General features: G+C 38.5%; 2 protein-coding genes across 2 annotated transcripts in view; both read left to right on the forward strand.

Annotated features, from left to right (window-relative positions):
• Positions 1 to 20,624, forward strand: part of Elp2 (elongator complex protein 2) — a 44,994-nt gene that overhangs the window by 6,961 nt on the left and 17,409 nt on the right. The gene's annotated exons all lie outside the window — the stretch shown is intronic.
• LOC141428390 (uncharacterized) lies at positions 3,890 to 15,638 on the forward strand. Its single transcript, XM_074088372.1, has 2 exons — positions 3,890 to 3,959; positions 15,061 to 15,638. The coding sequence occupies exons 1-2, from the start codon at positions 3,949 to 3,951 to the stop codon at positions 15,413 to 15,415; spliced, it is 366 nt and encodes a 121-aa protein (XP_073944473.1). The 5' UTR covers positions 3,890 to 3,948; the 3' UTR covers positions 15,416 to 15,638.

Genomic DNA, 20,624 nt, shown 5'->3' on the forward strand with positions numbered 1-20,624 from the left:
ATGGTTAGATAGGTCTTTTAAAACCATTAGGGGTTTGCTAAGACAATTTTTAGATTCAGTGATGTGTTTGCGAAATATTCAACTTGAAAGTACAAATTTTCATTGAAATGGAGCGTCCCCCCCCCCTCTAAACTAAACCGGTGTGGAATTTTTTTAAAAATTTAGGATTAGTAAGTATATTAAACTTTCAAGGAAAACTATAGCAGCCAAGTTTGCTTGAGAATTATTAGTAGTTTATGAGTAAATAGCAGCCTAAGGAATAAAATATACCTAAACTTGGAAGATTCCGTATAAAAAACGAATCCGTAGAAAATCTTACTTAATTTTCGTAAGGGCTACGAACTATTTTGGGCGTGTCCGACACGCTCTTGGCCGGTTTTTTATTAATTTAAATTCGGGTTTTTGTTCCCCGTGCCTTGAATTTAGAGAAGCTCGATATTTCGGTTCGGCACAGTTGCATGCGCCATGATCATGTCGCCTTTTTCATTTCAGCGCATGCAACTGTGTCGAAATATCGAGCTTCTTTAAAATCAAGGTACGCGGAACAAAACCTAAATTTAAATCATTTATTTATTTTTAGGGAAAATAAACAATTGTACATAATAATATTAAGATTGGTTTTGGAGTCTTTTTGTATTTTTTATTTAAACTTTGATTGCTTAATAACGACATCTCTTGTCCGGGTGAGCGGTTAATTCCAATGGAATGCTGAAAGTTTCTCGATGAGGGCTACAGCATAGATGTCGCTAGTGTCGCTGCTTATGTGACTAAATAAGAAACAAACAAGCTGAGATATGTGGTGCATAGGGGAAATTCGTGTCTGTACCCCTGTCCAGTGGGGTGGTGTAGCGGTATAGAACGTGGCACGGAATGCCGAGGATCTATGGGTTCGATTATCAGCGCTGGTCTAGTTTTTGTTTTTTTTTGTGCATCTATGTTTCAGTTTGTATTTTCGACGATTGTACATAATATATTACAATGTAAGTTACAATTAAGTGTTATTTCATGTACAATCAACGACATTATCCACAGAGTGCCATTATATATCATAAAATCATTTAAAACCAGAGTCAAAGCGTATTTGATAGATGATTTCCTTGAAAAAAATAATTAACTATCATAAATCTATAAGTTATATAATATAAAACTACATGATGTAATTTAATGATTAGTAGGTACCTATTGATGAATATTTTAAGTTTTAAAAAAGGAGTGTAGTATTCGCCAACAAACTGTTTTGCAGTTTGGTGAAGTATTTGTCATAAATTTAATGTAAATCTTTTTTTGAGATAAATACATAAAAATAAAAAAAAGTCTATTCATCGCATGTGTATTTTTACTTTATTATAGCAAATCGTAAAAAAATATATAATATATTACATATATTATATTACATACGATATCATAAAATTAGTAATGACCGTGATAGTCTACAAATTGAATCATGTGCATATTAAGTAGGTACAGTAGTACCCATCATCCTGAATTTTATGGCAATGTCTCCTGGATCACGTATTAAAAGTATAATTTTGTGGGTACAAATATCATGGGACACTTGACACCAACTGACCTAGTCCCAATCCCAAACTAAGCAAAGCTTGTTCTATGGACACAAGGCAACGGATAAACATACCTATATATAAATACATACTTAAATACATATTAAACATCCAGACCCGAGAACAAACATTCGTATTATTCATACAAATATCTGCCCCGGCCGGGAATCGAACCGGGGACCTCAAGCTTCGTAGTCAGGTTTCTAACCACTTGGCTTCGGCTTAGTGATCAACCAAAAGTTAAGAGTTGCGGCAGTTGCAAGCCGATTTTTTCACTCATCTTCTATCTAATCATACTAGTGATATAAATTACAATCAATTTTCTAAATAACTGTAGGTATAGCTGTATTGTCTCCTGGGTGAAGAGATATAATAAAACACTTAAAAGTTGATTGACCCAATATTAACACAATATTTCAAGTCTGAAATAAATCTTTTTATTTTGCAGGGTAGGCCGCACCGCCGCGCCGGTCGCACCGGCATGGCCATATCTCTCATAACGCCATACACACATCTTACGGCTTGGGGTAATAGAGGAACACATCAAAACCAAGCTGACAGAGTTTAAAATTGATGGTGAGGAGAGGAATGAATGCATTCGCTATCTCTTTCTGCCGCCTTCTTGCACCACTTAGATAACATGACAACTGTGAAGTTCCACATCCACACATCCACAGGTCCGCGTGGGAACAGTCTAAGCAATGAGGGCTATCGTTATTTGTCTCACTAGATGGCGCACTGTTGCGTGAGGTTTTTAAGTATGGCTTTCAAAGTCTGTTATTACGGGCGTGAAAACAAGGTTTAGATTAAAATCATATTTAATACACTTTAAAACCGCACCATAAAAATATCGAGCTTGCCACAGTGTTGCATAGTCCATTGTTCGGAAAAAAGGGAGGACAAAGGTTTCCGAAAGATAAAACTGTCTCAAAACACAGACATTCATTGCCCCGGAACGCCTATTTGCCATAATTAATTTCAGATATTGCAAAATATTCACAAAATTATTCTAATTATAAATAAACCCGCGTAGCTCACCCAAAAACTATGAGATTTGACATTTCGGAGACCTCACGCTACACTAGCGCCTCTAGTGGCGAATTCATACGCGATAGCCCTTGCAAAGTGAGAGGAGACCTGTGCCGATCAGTGGAATGTATACCGTGTGTTTCTTGATTTCCGTTAACTTCGACAGACGGCTCAGTTCTAATTAACTTTATGACCAAATTAAAAATAATTATTTTTCGTGCATTTAACAACCTCACAGCCATTGTTAAACGTCAAATTATTAGGTGTTTTGTATGTAGATTTTTATAGCAGTTGCGTTTTCCATACTAAATGTTTCTTAATTTATTTAGCAACTAACAATGCTAGTTATGTAACTTATGTTCGTGTTTAAAGACACTAAACGAACTATGAAAATCAATTTTAATATATAAAAAAAAATGGATTGACAATTACAACCAATTAAATATTAATTTCTGGAAACAAAAGTAAACGTGTATTTCAACATTTTTTTTTTGTAGTTAAATAAATAAATACTTTGGTTTTATGACGGTCAAAATTTGCACGATGAAGTCAAAATATTGTGTAAAATTGAATATGTTCTATGTCTGTTATATTACCTATTAAAATCACGATAGTTAGAAGTTAAAATCGGCAATTTCAAAGGTAAGGACCCAATATAACATTTACAATTTTGACGAGTGACAATGACGTGACACATATACAGAGACACTTTGGTATCTCATTCGAAAACTCAATTTTATTCTTTTGCTAAATATGTGTGAAATAAAAACGCTTTAGTTACGAACTTTTAAAAACACTGTTTTACTTCGAATAGTTATACGTTAATTCTTGATTGCCTCTTATAAACAGTAAAAGTTAGACCAGTGTCTTGGATAAATTAACTTCACTTGACCTATTAGTAGAAGATCCGTTTAAGAACGACCATCACCGAACTGGTTTATGGATGAAACGTATTTTATATTAAATTTAATATGTCAATAAATATATTGCATATAGGTTGTCAAAAAAATTCATTCCAGGATATGTTACATCTAATCACATGTTAATCTAAACTCGAGTTAAGACTCGAGTTATCCGGATTTGTTTCGTTAAATATGAGCGAATCTCACGGTAGTTTCATGTTCATTTGACCTGTTGAGTGTTGTCTTATAGTTAACGGAAATAAAAAATAACACGGTGTATAAGCAGGAGATGACGATGATGTTTTTTTTTTTTCAGACGACGAGGCAGTGAAAGTGTTCACGACGGTGTCGGTGGCGCGGCGCGAGCAGGAGTCGCAGCTGGACAACGAGGAGTTGAGGTGCGCAAGCGCAACTACCGCGTCAAGCGCTGGCTGCAGGCGGGCGTTGACCCCGACGCCATGGAGGCTGGGTAAGCTACCTTATTCTTGCGAAAAGTTTACGGTTATAAGAGTCAATCTACTTTTAAAGGCTGGTTCACACGTATTAAGTTATGAAGTGTTTAAACTAAATTTAACTTAAATTTAAGCAACCTAAAGCGTGTAAACAATTAATTTATAGTATTAAATTAAGTTATAATTAAGTGTGCCAGTGAACAAGCAAATTAATTAGAATTTCGACTATTTTTCAGTTAAGTCCGTGATCGTGAATTATCACTTGACACGTTTGGACAGGCACGATTTAGTAAAAAAATAGTTTAGTGTATAAGCTTAGCGAGAGGTCGCGTTCATAAGTTTTTGTGTTTGAAAAAGAGATATCTTTTTTGAAAATGTCGAAGTGGTCAGAAGTGTTATTCAGAGTTGTTCGTCCATCTCGGGCTAACTATATAAAGAACTTAGCTGATGCGAACGTGTAAACGCTTACTTCAAATTAAGTCGCTTAAAATAGAGTCAAAATTTAGTTAACTACTTGATTTGATAACTTAATACCGTAATACGTGTGAACCAGCCTTAAGAGCTAGGCCGCACTATGGCTAAACCGCCGCGGTTTCTTACCGCGTGACTTTGTGAATCAAGTAAACTTAAAGTCGCCAATGCGGCCGCCTGCATTAGTTTAATTGATACACAAAGTCACGCGGTTAAAAGCCGCAGCGCTTTAGCCGTAGTGCAGCCTAGGTCTTAGTGTAAGTTATTTTATCACGTAACTCAGGGGATATTAGTGATGATACACTTTGTTAGAAAAATGTTTGTAATATATATCAATCTATATTAATAATTTCGTCCAGGGGTACGGTAGACTCGAACGAAATGCACATCAAATTGAAGAGCGTAAAAAATTAGTCGATCCGAGTCGACAACATATATCCGCAAAATTCGGATTATGGAGAATTTAGTTAAATTCTAATGGCACTGACAAACAAACCGCAGTCGCCATCTTGGGTAGTTAATAAACGTTCCGTTTCATACTAGCTAGCTCTTAGATACGGCTCGCCTTCAACACATCGCGTGCGTCACGCCAAAAAAGTATCCATTACAAAGAACTGTGACTCATGCGACTGTGTAAAACGAAACGTCTTGCCGGAAAACTTGAATGGATCTTATCAAAACTCAAAACTATAACTATCTTCAGTTGTTGACGTTTGTTCCGAGTCGACAACTTGTAGGTAGAAAATTCGGATTTAGCGAGTATTTTCAATAAAAAATGGAATAAATTACTGAGTATATATAATGGCGTTGCGAAGTAAACATGTCAAAGTCATCACATCAAAGTGGCGTGAGTGTCACGTCATCACGTGTCACAGGTTTGCATTTCGTTCTCCATTGTGACCTTTTAAGGGCCCACACACGGTACGATTCGTCGATTTTCATCAGATCGATCGTACAGACGGATCGTACCTTATATGGGGCCCTTTAGGTCTAATTTCTTTGATTATGAGACAGACATACGTAGTCGGTCCCAAAGTTCTGTCACTGGCACATTATTTTTAAATTTAAAACATGATTTTAAGAAAATTTGATTGAATTCCATTTTTGAATGTTTGTCAATTATTTTAAAACAATAAACAGTCATTCGCTGCAATTTCTCACGATGGAGTGGACGTTGAAAGAAAACCGAATAGCTGTTTTAGCATTGCACCGCTGTGGGCACTCGCCAAGTACCATTTTCAAGTTGCTCAAAAATGTAAATATAACGCTTAGGTTTGTGTACCGTACGATTGACAGGTACAATGAAGTCTCCAGTGTTGAGGACAAGAAAAGAATTGGCCGGCCTCGCTCCGTACCTACAAACACCAGCAGTGATCAAAGCGATCAAGGCACGCATAGCAAGAAATCCTGTCCGAAAACAGAAGTTGATGGCTTTGCAGATGGGTGCCAGTAGAAAAACCGTCAAAAAGATTTTAAACGAAGATCTTAGTCTGCGAGCATACAAAAAATAGAGTGGGCACTTACTTAATGCCCGTCTAAAAACAATAAGGTTCAAAAACAAAAAGATCCCGGAAGTTGTTAAAGCGGTACGCGAAAAATCGACACCGTGATATCCTCTTTACAGACGAAAAGATTTTCGATATTGAAGAGAAGTACAATAAACATAATGATAGAGTGTACGCTAGGAGCTCTGAAGAGTATTCTCTGATCTTATTACGGGCCAACTGAGGTTCATTTTTGCGAAAAAGGGGTCAAAATCAGTGCGAAAGTGTACCAAGAGACGGTTTTGGATAAGCATGTCAAAGATCTGCCCAACACGCTATTTTCAGGTCATAATTTTGTGTTCCAGCAGGATTCTGCGCCAGCACACAAAGCCAAGACCACTCAAGCCTGGTTTGGCCGTCAAAAAATCGACTTTATAAGACACGAAGATTGGGCTCAGCCTGAAATGTCTGTTTTCCTAAAATGTACAATTCTCAAAACGTCTGCGTTTTCACAATGTTAAAACTTCTATTTTGTCAGCTTCCTCAAAATGTCTGCTATTTAAAATGTGTACAATCTGAGGAAGTCGTCTTTCATAATGTTTACATTACTATAATATTAGCATTACCTTAATTTCTGCTTTCCCGTTATGTTCACTTTTTTAAATAGGCTTTAGTCTTGTTATGATTGTTTTCCATAATGTCTGCTTATTTTCAAATCAAATTTTTAAATGTAAAAGGTTTAATTGCTTGCATACTTACTCTTTGATAACATAAATATCTATACCTAATATAAAATTACTGGCATTCAAGACAACATTAATGACGTTTAGATGAAATTTGAAGACCATGATTGGAGACATTTTGGAATAAGCTTTTCTGGAATGCCAACGTTATACGAAAGCGGATATTTTGAGGTTGCAGACATTTTGAGAATAAGCGCATTCTGAAAAGCGAACATATATACAAAAACTGTCATTCTTGGAGACAGCCAATTTTAAATAGCTGACATTTGAGACGCTGACATTATGCAAAAGACGTGTTGACATTCTGAAAGCAGACATTTTGCGAAAAATACATTTTAGGAAAATGGATATTTCAGGCCTGAGCCGAAGATTGGCCTTCCTCCAGTCCGAACCTTAATCCTCTGGACTTTAAATTTGGCAGGTCTTAGAGGGGAAGGTCTGTGCTAAACCCCATAAAAATTTGGAGAGCCTGAAGTCATCTTTAGAAAAGCAGTCGCTGAAATAGACATGAAAATGGTGCGTGCTGCGATAGACGACTGGCTGCGCCGATTAAGGGCCTGTATTAAAAACAAAGGAAGTCATTTTGAATAATTTTAAGTACTTAATTATTTTTTTATTAAATGTACTTTAAATTGGTATATAATTTATTAAAAACTGATTGGTACTTTTGTTTTTATCATTATTTTCATTTGTGACAGAACTTTGGGACTGACTACGTAGTTATTTGGGCAAATAAGATTTAGGAGAAATATCTACTGGTGAAATACCGATACGTAGGTTAGCCGTTAAAGTGTTTGTGATAATAATTAAGGCTGGGAATATACGTTTAGATTTTTCGATAAGTACGACAGTCTTTACTGGCAAAAATTTTTTCAAACATATTATTATGAGTCTACATTTTACCCGAGCGAAGCTGGGTTTCATCTAGTCTATATTAATAATTCGTCCAGGGGTACGGTAGACTCGAACGAAATGCACATCAAATTGAAGAGCGTAAAAAATTAGTCGATCCGAGTCGACAACATATATCCGCAAAATTCGGATTATGGAGAATTTCGTTAAATTCTAATGGCACTGACAAACAAACCGCAGTCGCCATCTTGGGTAGTTAATAAACGTTCCGTTTCATACTAGCTAGCTCTTAGATACGGCTCGCCTTCAACACATCGCGTGCGTCACGCCAAAAAAGTATCCATTACAAGAACTGTGACTCATGTGACTGTGTAAAACGAAACGTCTTGCCGGAAAACTTGAGTGGATCTTATCAAAACTCAAAACTATGATTCTCTTCCAGCGTCATCACATCAAAGTGGCGTTAGTGTCACGTCATCACGTGTCACAGGTGTCACAGGTTTGCATTTCGTTCTCCATTGTGACCTCTTAAGGGCCCCACACACGCTACGATTCGTCGATTTTCATCAGATCGATCGTACAGACGAATCGTACCGTATATGGGGCCCTTTAGGTCTAATTTCTGTAATTATGAGACAGACATACGTAGTCGGTCCCAAAGTTCTGTCACTGGCACATTATTTTTAAATTTAGAACATGATTTTAAGAAAATTTCATTGAATTCCATTTTTGAATGTTTGACAATTATTTTAAAACAATAAATAGTCATTCGCTGCAATTTCTCACGATGGTGGACATTGAAAGAAAACCGAATAGGTAGCTGTTTTAGCATTGCACCGCTGTGGGCAGTCGCCAAGTACCATTTTCAAGTTGCTCAAAAATTTAAATGTAACGCTTAGGTTTGTGTACCGTACCTACTATTGATAGCTACAATGAAGTCTCCAGTGTTGAGGACAGAGAAGAATTGGCCGGCCTCGCTCCGTACGAACACCAGCAGTTATCAAAGCGATCAAGGCGCGCATAGCAAGAAATCCTGTCCGAAAACAGAAGTTGATGGCTTTGCAGATGGGTGTCAGTAGAAAAACCGTCAAAAAGGTTTTAAACGAAGATCTTAGTCTACGAGCATACAAAAAATAGAGTGGGCACTTACTTAATGCCCGTCTTAAAACAATAAGGCTTAAAAGATCCCGGAAGTTGTTAAAGCGGTACGCGAAAAATCGACACCGTGATATCCTCTTTACAGACGAAAAGATTTTCGATATTGAAGAGAAGTACAATAAACAGAATGATAGTGTACGCTAGGAGTTCTGAAGAGTATTCTCTGATCTTATTACGGGCCAACTGAGGTTCATTTTTGCGAAAAAGGGGTCAAAATCAGTGCGAAAGTGTACTAAGAGACGGTTTTGGATAAGCATGTCAAAGATCTGCCCAACACGCTATTTTTAGGACATAATTTTGTGTTCCAGCAGGATTCTGCGCCAGCACACAAAGCCAAGACCACTCAAGCCTGGTTTGACCGTCAAAAAATCGACTTTATAAGACACGAAGATTGGCCTTCCTCCAGTCTCTGGACTATAAAATTGGCAGGTCTTAGAGGGGAAGGTCTGTGCTAAACCCCATAAAAATTTGGAGAGCCTGAAGTCATCTATAAGAAAAGCAGTCGCTGAAATAGACATGAAAATGGTGCGTGCTGCGATAGACGACTGGCTGCGCCGATTAAGGGCCTGCATTAAAAACAAAGGAAGTCATTTTGAATATTTTTTAAGTAATTTTAATTCTTTATTAAATGTACTTTAATTGGTATATAATTTATCAAAAACTGATTGGTAACTACTTTTGTTTTATCATTATTTTCATTTGTGACAGAACTTTGGGACCGACTACGTAGTTATTTGGGCAAATAAGATTTAGGAGAAATATCTACTGGTGAAATACCGACACGTAGATTAGCCGTTAAAGGTTTGTGATAATAATTCAGGCTGGGAATATACGTCAGATTTTTCGATAAGTACGACAGTCTTTACACTGGCAAAAAAAAAATTCAGACAACATTATGAGTCTACATTTTACCCGAGCGAAGCCGGGTTTTCATCTAGTCTATATTAATAATTTCGTCCAGGGGTACGGTAGACTCGAACGAAATGCACATCAAATTGAAGAGCGTAAAAAATTAGTCAATCGAGTCGACAACTTGTAAGCGGAAAATTCGGATTATCGAGTATTTTCAATAAAACTTGAATAGATTACTAAGTATATAAACTTCAACTTCAACTTTTGTTAAGAGGCGACCTACGCCAGTCACTGCTATTTTTAACAGACGTGGTATAAAATTGGTGTACTTCGTGGCAATAAAAAAAATATTACGATAATCTTGATCGTATTCCTGAGTTAGTCGTTGCTTTCAAAACACGATTAAACTAATTTGGCTCGATAGATTTTATTGCCAAAGTGAGCTCTTACTTTGATTTAGAAACCAAAAATACTCCGTTATTTATAAAGACACTATAATCAAATTACTAAGTCTGATTTACAAACAAAACGTAATAATAATATCTGTCGTGTTATTTCTTAAATCTAAATCGTAATTTCTTTGCATTTATTTTATTTCCAAATTTTTGATGAGCAAAGACTTACGCCACGCCGACGACATATTGCTTCTCTGTCACTTCAACGCAGAGAAACAGTGAGCGCTTAGGTGCTCTGCCTGATTGACCTGCGTCGCTTTTCTCCACAAAATTCATTTACGAAAAAAAACTTTTACATTTACACTTCTTTCATAACACTCAATCTATGAGTAAGGAAATTATTATTAAATTACGTTATCACTGTATTTTGGGTATTTAAGGTGTTTTAGGATAGTCAACACCGAGAAATAAATTAAATAACGCACAAAAAAACAAGAAGCCCTCATACTCGTACAATGACAGACAACATGTCAGAAGATGTCAGAAGTTGTAAAGTAAGTGTGTTGTTTATTACAAGAATTAGGTAAGTACAGAAAAATTGGTTAGTAGTCTAAATAGTTTTATTGGCTCCATATTTTGTCTATTACTTATAAACTGATAACTACCATAGTAGGAATATAGGACATGTGTTCAAACTTAATACGTGTCTGGTACGAGTATATAGCCTACCCAACGAAGACCAAAAACTGCCTCTCCGGGGAAATCTCGCGTATAAGTCAATTTTGGCATAGTTGTAGGGAATGGTGTTTAAGACCACATACTAAAAGTAGGTACTGATGGGTGGGGGTAGAGCTAACGGGTGGGGAGGAGTTTGTGTAAAAGTCCCATTTAGTTTTTCGTAAATAACTCGTAAACCACAGCAAAAAATGTTCTAAAACATAAGTAATCTACATAAAATTCTCTACAAAAAAAAATCTAAACATTTTTTTAAGTATGGCGATGGATGGATGTTTGTTACTCTTTCACGTAGAAACTACTGAACGGATTTGCATGAAATTTGCCATACAGGTAATAAATACCCTGGATTAACATGTTCTACAGTAAAAAAACGCACTGAGGTCTCTGAACCAGATGATGATACATCTACACTACACAAGCACTATTTTAGTACAGTAAGTACCTACATTATTTTGAGACACCCACTAAATAACATGACTTATATAAAACAAATATTTACTTTATTAATCGTTGGGCAAAGTAACTTATTGATTGAATTTTATAACGGGCAAAGTTATTTAGACAACATTGCCCACATGCGTTATAATAGTAGAAAAAGTTCTCACTTACAGGTTCAAATACTGCACTTTGTGCTTTTTGTATTAGTGTTAATAAAATATCCTTCTTTCTTTCTTTATACGTAATTTCTCCACTCTTGGAACTCCAGTTTTATAAATCTAAAGTACAATTAAAATAGTAAATAATTTATTAATTCAGACAAAGTGATTGCATTTAGTCGTTAGGTAACAGTTCATAGTTTGGTTTTTCTAGTAAGCCGTCCCTTTTATCAAATGGGCACAGTTTTTTCTGCGAGTACTCGTATCTCCAAGAATATTTATGTTGAGTATGAATATCCTACTTGTGTCAGTTCTTGACTTTTGTTTTTTTAATGTATTTATTATCAGTATGTAATCAAGCGATTTGTTTCAAATTTTAAAGTTGTTCTTTATATAGATTTACATCGCCACTCAAAAATCATATAAATTTAAAAAAAATACCAAATAAAAAGACACATTTCTTTTATTTGGTTTTGAAGTAGTGACACCTCTAACTTTTTTCTAAGAATTAACCATACATTGACCTACTACTTGCCGAAATATCAAAGTTTTGTAGGTGGTACTTCCTATTAAAAATAAGGGACATACGTGGCCTAGTTCTGTATTCAATCGGTGTTTTTAGTGTCATATACAAACTGTTGTTGTTATAATTTGTTATTGGTTATTAGCGTTTAACTCATAAATATGATAAAATTATTAGAAAACTCAAACATAATATAGAGGTGTTTGTATACATACGACATTGATAGAACACTGATTGAATACAAATTGCTGATTTTTGACAGGAAGTAACGCCTGGAAAATTTTGATATTTAGGCAAGCAGGCGAGAAAAAATCTAGAAGTTGACACCTCTGTCATGCTGAGGATGCTGGTCTCTTTTCTGGTTTTTCTGTGCATCTATATTTCAGTTTGTATTTTCCTACCGACTATGGCCTTGTTGTAACAGGATCATAGCGGGTAATATTTGGAATTGGAACTAATATTGACACAAAAGTACATTGTGCATTAAGGGCTGTAAAAAGGGGATTATTAACGAGAGTCTATTAGAAGCCTGAGCTTAACTGACTTCAGAAAAAAGGAGGAGTTTATCAATTCGGTTGTATTTTTTATGTTGGTTCTGAATTTTGGGCAAAAAACCGTCAACTTTGCCTTAGGGCCATTTTCTTATAAAATCGATTGCCACGAATGAGTATTTTTTGTTCAATAAAGGGCTTATATAACTCTCTATTGTACATAAAACATATAAAAATAACAGTTATCAGAGCAAAGTACAATGTTTATTTTGTGTTTATTAAAATTTAAGTTGTAAACGTAAGTGCTTTATAAAATTATAAACGTGGGTAATTTTACTCAATATAATGTCCACTTGTGATTGAAAAAATTGCCCGCCAGGCAATGTTATGTCTTTTGAATGTTTTATCCGACTGTACGAAGCAAATGAGGTTTTTGGTTTTCAAATAAAAAATCGATACCTATCTGCAAATGGATCCATATTTTAGTGTATACCTACCTAAACCACTCAGACCGGAGTACAATAAAGAGTCATTGTATTGTATTGGAATGCAGCTTGAAAATACTCATAATAACCGAATTTTCACAATTTTTCGTAATTTCGGCGATTTCAAGTTAATAAAAACGAATTACCTAAGTACATAAAATTGAATCAGTTTGAACGTGGGAAATTGTAACGTCATAGCCTTGTCATAGCAGTCAGTCTATGACGTATTCAATACAAACTCCATAACAACGATCGTTTTGACATTTCTGAAAAACTTTAGCGGTACCGTATTTCGCGGCGCTGCGCGCGAAAACGCGTTGCTGTCAGATAACGCCTACGAACAAATCGCGGTTGCACGCGATCTATCTCAGAGGGGTCGCGGGGTGAGGTACAAAACCGCTCGCGCAGTTTGGCGTGGGTGGACTCTTAAGTCATAAACATTAATTAAAAAGGAACAAATGAGGTTACACTAAACTATCCTAAAAAAAAATTAACTATATATGTATACAGTTCGCCCAAGTCTTGTCCCTGAGGAAGAGTGCCCATAAGGCTGGCTGCATTTCCGCGCTGGATCGTGATTCCAATACGTTGGGCGAGAAATGCACCAGCCCTATGGTCATTGGTAATTTCGTTTTTTTTTTTATTTGTCCAAAAAGTTTGTGAGCGTCCGAACTCCATGGACCCAAAGTTTCAACAGCAAAAGCTGTAAATATGTAGTCTTTAGAGATACCTGTATATTTGCGGCGTTTTGCTGTCTCTTTTGTTTGGTGGCTACTAAGTATATAATGGCGTTGCGAAGTAAACATGTCAATGTCATCACATCAAAGTGGCGTTAGTGTCACGTTGGTGTCACGTCATCACCTGTCACAGGTGTCACAGGTTTGCATTTCGTTCTCCATTGTGACCTCTTAAGGGCCCCACACACGGTACGATTCGTCGATTTTCATCAGATCGATCGTACAGACGAATCGTACCGTATATGGGGCCCTTTAGGTCTAATTTCTTTGATTATGAGACAAAGATATCATAGTTATTTGGGCAAATAAGATTTAGGAGAAATATCTACTAGTGAAATACCGATACGTAGGTTAGCTGTGAAAGTACGTTTGTGATAATATTAAGGCTGGGAATATACGTCAGATTTTTCGATAAGTACGATAGTCTACACTGGCAAAAAAAAAATTCAAACATTATTATGAGTACATTTTACCCGAGCGAAGACGGGTTTTCATCTAGTGTATATTATTTGGTATACTTACGAAATGAGCTATGTAGGAATTGCCTAGCTAAAAACACATTGACGGCGGAGGCGGAGTGGTACGGTACGGAAGTGGTACCGGCTGTAACATTCGAGCTAACATGAAAGAAGGTACACAGAATACCACGCGGGAAAGAGGCGTGGCGCAAACTCAAACTGTAACAATTTCTAACTTTTAGTAGATTTGTACCATAAAGGTGCGACCAAACCGCTGCTTAAAAAACGGTGACGGTATGGAATCGCAGTGACGCATCGTATGCGCACCGTTTATTTTGCATGCTTTCCAATACGAAAACGGTGCGGAATCGCAGTGACGGGCCGTAAACAACAAGACGTTTGTTCGGCAAAGTACTGACGTTTACGGCACATCACTGCGATTCCGTATTTTAAGCAGCGGTGTGGAGAGTATGCGATAAAAACGGTGCGCATACTGTGCGTCACTGCGATTCCGTGCCGTCACCGTTTTTTAAGCAGCGGTCTGGTCGCACCATAAGGGGCTGTTAAAAAAAAAAAGAAAAAAAAAGTTACAAATTATGATGTGCGTTAGTCATTAGAAGCTGTGTAATAATAAAATTGCTTTACGCCACGAATATAACTTGCAGTTTATTACGTAATATTTTGAGTGGAGTATTTTGCTGTGCAATCAGTATTTTTGTCGTGAATTCGGTTTTTTTTTTCGTTATAACGGCCTTTTTTTGATGTGCGTTTAAACCCGTTTGCTAGTTAATGTCGTTCGAAGGTAGAAACAAAAGATCGGTTTTCTTTTTCTTTCTCAGTTGAATGTCAGGAAAACGAAGAAACCCGACGAGTCCCGAGCGATGTTAACATTCTGGTTATTTATATTATTCTGGTTACTTCTGATGGAAAATAGAATTAGTTAGAAAGAGAATATTAATTAGGTAGTAATACGTGTAAATATATAGGTAGAGTCATTCACGATGACGTGTAACGTGCCGTGGTTCTTATTACACTGTCATTAATGTCTAATTTTGAAAAAATCACGCGTCTTCGTGGATGTTACTAGGAATACAATACGATTGGTAAATTTTCAAGTTTCTTTTTTTATTCGCAGATTGGAAGAAATGCGTCGCAAGCGCATCAAAGCCGCGAAAAAGGCTAAATTGGCGAAAATAAAGGTACTACGGGAGTCGCAAATTAAAAGCGACACTCAAAACCCCCTACAGGAAAGTGGCGATATCGATGCTTCAATAAAAGAGGGGTTGAAGAAAGTGAATAAGAACCTCATGAAGAAAGATGAGCGGTTTAAAGATGTTATCGGAAAGATCAGTAAGATCAAGAAGAAAGCTGAGGCAGTGAAGCAGAAAGGTGCGAGTAAAAAAAAGAAAAAAGGATGTGAAGGTGAAGTAATAAATATTTTAAGAGATGTTCTAGTTGTATCATTTCGTACATACCAGCTGTTAGTCTAACGCCTGGTAGCATGGTGTACGGTTGTGTTGCTCTGAAGATGAGCGCTGGTTGAGTTCGAAACGCGTCAGTGTATTGTGGTGGTGGTGATAGATGGGTAGGTATGTGTGTGTTCTTACAGTGTGGAGGTGGAGGAACTGCATGAACACGCATATCTTGCGTAAACTTAGCTATCATACGTCGCGGGTGAGCAAATAAATTATTTTAGTTTATTGATATGGACCTTTTTTTTATTCGACTGGATGACAAACGAGCAAGTGGGAACCTCAGCAAAGTAACGCCTGATTCAATAAAACATTTAAACCGATCCGCTGTGGAACTTGTCAGAATATGCTGTAACACGTAACATACACTATTCAATTTCAAATGCACATTTTCTGTGAAGTAAAACATTGTTAGGTAACATTTACAGTCAAACAAACTGTAGTCAAAATACCATAAACGGGACTTATCACGCTACTTTTACACAAGAATTATATTTACCTCGACGTTTCGGCAACGTTACAGTTGCCGTGGTCACGAGTAGACTGAAGTGTGGGGTGTCAAGTCTGCCTAGCAGCGCAAGTTCTTCGAACTACCCGCACTTGATCACTAATAGTACCAAACAAACAAACAAACAAACAAACTGTATCATGAGGGTGGAACCTTGTGCTACTAATGTCATGTTGATATACCTTTTTTTTTTCAAGGAAATCACAGTAAAATTGATTATTTAAAAGGTTCCACTTTTGATACATGAACATGAATCAGTTTTGTTCGACAGTATACGCCTGCGATGCAGTTCACTGTTCAATGTGTGGTTTCCTAACCTTACTACCCTGCCTCACTCTCTTATTTTAAAAGGCTTCTAACATTAGTAGGACATATGACAGTGGCGTAGCCTCAGATATTTCCGTGGTAAAACCGAAGCAAAGATCGCTTACATCTTTCACAAATCCTGTAATTGGCATTGGTTGCAAAAAAATGTTTTTTTTTCTTCATAAAATAGGCGGATTTAAGACACCTATTTGAATTCAAAAGATTTTAGTTGGGTTTTAAAAAAAATATCCTATCTATTGGCTCTGTGCACGACATCAGCGCCACCTTGCTACATTGTGACAAAAATCAAACCTATCGCGTATTATACCGTGACTTGAGTGGACAAATGGCTGTGAATTCATTTTGGTCATTAAATTAAATGTGGTTAGTAAAATTTATTCAAAAAGTGTGTTTTATTTTGGTTATGTCAGGGTTTGTTTACTTCATGTTTAGTCGTGCCTACTTTTATTGTAAAACAAAAAGATAAAGCTTAAATGCTAGCTTTAATGGGTTCTTTAATGTATCGCTAGTTATAAATTAAATATAGTTTTCAGATCAAAATACGTATTATTTTGACGACCGGTTTGTGTGTATTACTCAATACTTATATATTTATTTATTTTTATTAATAAATTATTGTAGACGTGACTCAATGAAAGGCCGGATAAGTAAGAGTCACAAGCTTTATTTGCTGGCATTCACTCTACAACACTTTCACAATATATCAAACACGTTTTAACATGAGACGGAATAATTCAACGCCAAACACAAGACATAAAAGAAATGAATAACGCAATGCGCGCGGAGCGAGCTCGGTCCCGTGGCGAGGCGACGCGCTAACTGACATTTTGGCGGGCGGCTAATTTGAAAATCGGCCGGGCGCGCGACGGCGGCGAGTGGATCGGCGGAAGACGAAAGGTTTACGATATGCTCCCCTCTAGACTGGGAGGGCGCCCTCGCTCCTGGTCTAGTACCTCAATAACCTTAGCTGGACGTCCACGGTTCCTTTTTGGAACGAGAGGTTTGGGATGAGGGCCGTCATTACCTTGGTAGCGGGTAAGATCCTGAGAATGATATCGCCCTAAAACTTTGTCAGGTTCGTCAGTGCTGACGATGGTGTATGACGTGGGACTAATCTTCTCGCAATCCGGTATGGGCCATCACGACGTGGGAAAAATTTGGCAGTTTGGTCTTTAGAGGCATTACTTAGCAGGTGGGACTTTACCAGTACTAAATCCCCTTCCTGGAACTCCTCGGCGGGACGGCGAGAAGCATCAGCATACTGCTTGGCTCTATCCTGCTGGATCTCCACCCGTTCACGAACACCGGACAGTGACTCCAGGAATTGTCTTAGATATGGAGTTATCTGTGGGATAAAGTTATCCTTATCCAAGATGGCGCGATGGTCATGGACGACTTCCGCAGGTGACCGCATTTCCCTACCAAAAGTCAGATACGCTGTGACTTGCCTGTTGTGCGACATTGTAAACTGTTCAGGCAAAACGGATCAGAGGTAACTTCTTTGGCCATGAAGTGTGGTCTCCTTCTACCAACTGTGCTAGCATAGCCTTCAATCACGGTTCTTGCGTTCCGCAGGATTTGCTTCTGGGTGATATAATGGGACAAAATTTTGCTTTACAACCCAGGAGAGACATGCACTGGCGCATCACTGCAGACACAAATTGGACTCCATTGTCTGATACAATCCTACGAGGCAGCCCATAACGCATAAAGTAGTCTTCGATGAGTACCACTGCGCATGTTTCAGCTGTGGCTTCTTTCAAAGCAAAAACTTCTATCCAACGAGTAGCCGTGTCTTCAATAAGGAAGATCCATCTTTCTCCTTGGTCTCCTGTGGCAAAGGACCGAACAAATCCATAGCCAACACTTCAGTACGTTGGTTCATAAGTGGTGTTTGCAGAAGACCTGGTGGCTTGGCATTCGTAGCTTTGTAGCGCTGGCATGTATGCAGGCTTTGACATAATCCATGATTATTCTCCGCATACCTGTAAAATAGTATAGCTGAGCTACCTTTTGGTAGGTACGATCGATGCCAGGGTGTCCTGCCATTGGTGAGTCGTGACATTCTTGCAGAATTTCTGCCCTGAGACTAATGGGAATGACGAGCTGGGAGTCTCACTATCTGAATCCGGATTATATCGGAAGAGTACTCCCTGGTCCATCAGGTAACACGCTCTGTCCATCGTCGAGTTGCCACTTCATCAGTACCTTCAATTTCTTTGATAATCTTTTCCACCTCTGGGTCAGCAAGCTGTTCTTTGTCGTAGTTCTGAAGGATCTTTCTTAGGCAGGTCCACAATCACTGAACATATACCGCAGTTTTCACGAAATTCCTCGGAACAGATTGGCCTGCTCAGGGTGTCAGCTACTACGTTAGCTTTTCCGGGGGTATATTGAAATTTTATGTCAAATGATTGGAGTCTTAATGCCCACCTAACCAGTCGACCTGTAGGTGACTTTAGCGTCAACAGCCAACGGAGCGGTTGGTGGTCGCTGCCGACGATTACTGGGTGTCCATCCAAGTAGCATCTGAATCGCTCGACAGCCCATACTACGGCGAGTGCCTCTCGCTCCGTAGTTGAGTAATTTCTCTCAGCAGAATTTCAATAAACGGCTAGCGTATTCAATAGGCGCTCTTCCGTACCCTCCCTGCAGAAGAACTGCCCCAAGAGCGTAGTTGCTCGCGTCGGTTCGTAGAACGAAGGGTCGGGAAAAGTCCCGCTTGGACCAAGATTGGCGTGGTGGTAATAACTTCTTCAGCTCCTTAAACGCAGATGTCTGAGCTGGACCCAAGTCCAAGTCTGGTTTTTTCTGGTTAGACGGGTGAGGGGCTCTGACACCTGTGAGACCCAGGAATAAACTTCTAAACCAAGAACAGGTTTGCAGAAAGTGCGAAGATGCTTCAAGTTATTGGGTTCTTTCATCTGTAAACTGCCTGTACTTTATCTGGGTCCGGTGAGACGCCTTGTTGGGTAACGATGTGTCCCAGGTACTTTACACTCTCTCTGGCGAAGACAACACTTATCTCGGTTAACGCAAAGGTTGTACTCTCGAAGGCGGCTGAATACAGCTTGCAGGTCCAACAGGTGTTGCTCGAAATCTTCGGATATGATAAGAAGATCATCAAGATATGCGAGAAGAGTTACGTTGGCCAGGGATGAGCAAGAACGTAAGCGGTCTATCAAGCGCTGAAAAGTCGCTGGGGCGTTCTTCAAGCCAAAGGGCATACGCTTGAAACGGTATGTTCCGAAGGGACTAATAAATGCTGTTTTTGTCTCGATCTTGCTCACGAACACTCACTTGCCATAACCTGATCTGAGATCCAAGGTGCTCATATAGCAGTTACGCTTCGTGGATTGCAGCAACTCATCAATAAGAGGCATTGGATAGTGGTCCGACTTGGTTATGGCGTTAAGACGTCTGTAGTCTACACAAAACCTCAACGTCTCCATTCGGTTTCGGTATCAGAAGTGCGGCGAGCACCAAGCGGACTCACACTCCTCGATGACATCTTCTTTGAGCATCTTATCAATTCTTGACGCATAAGCTCTTTCCTAGCGGGAGTCATGCGGTATGGCGGGACGGACACTGGCTGATTGTCGCCTGTATCGATACAATGCTCTGCGAATGGTGTAGGTGCTCCCCCTGGACGAAAAACATCTGTATTTCTACTAAGACTTTCGCGAGAATTTCCGATCGTGTGGATTTAGTAGCGAGCCTTCATCGCCCCTAAGGACATCAGCGGCGGCACAAGAAAGTCCACGCCCCTTCTGCTCACATCGCAAAAGGCGTTCTTGATCACCAGTACCATCGACGAAATGCCATGACCTACGTGAAAAGTCAATGGCGACTTGAGCGGCTACTAAGAAATCGATCCGAGTAACGTCTCGTTTTCGTGCGTCGGAAATACTAAAAATTGAGTGCTTATCACTTTACCTTCCAAACAAACGTCAAGAGTGGTAATGAGCACGTCTATCTCGCGCGGGTGGCCGTCAGCGAGCTTTATTAGCCGTCGCGCAGGTTCAAGAGGGTGACCCTTACGGAGGAGGAGCATATGCAAAGTGTGACCCGCGATACATTGTTTGGCACCGGTATCAATTAGCGCTGTGCCCCGCGAACCCAAATTTCAATGTCAAATATGGTCGTATATATGATTTTGAAAAATGACTCGAGCTCGACCGGTAGCATGCGCGGTACAAACATTTTCGACACGACAACATGAATCATTTTTTTGACGTAAACAATTTAACCGTGTGGATTCTATACTATCCGAATTTTTACAATAAAAATTATTTGCTGTGTGGATTCTATACTATCCGAACTTATCAATAAACATTGATTTTGACATGTGGATTCTGACTATCCGAATTTTTACAATAAAAATTATTTTGC

This window comes from Choristoneura fumiferana, chromosome 5, assembly GCF_025370935.1.
Source record: "Choristoneura fumiferana chromosome 5, NRCan_CFum_1, whole genome shotgun sequence".
Lineage (NCBI taxonomy): Eukaryota > Metazoa > Arthropoda > Insecta > Lepidoptera > Tortricidae > Choristoneura > Choristoneura fumiferana.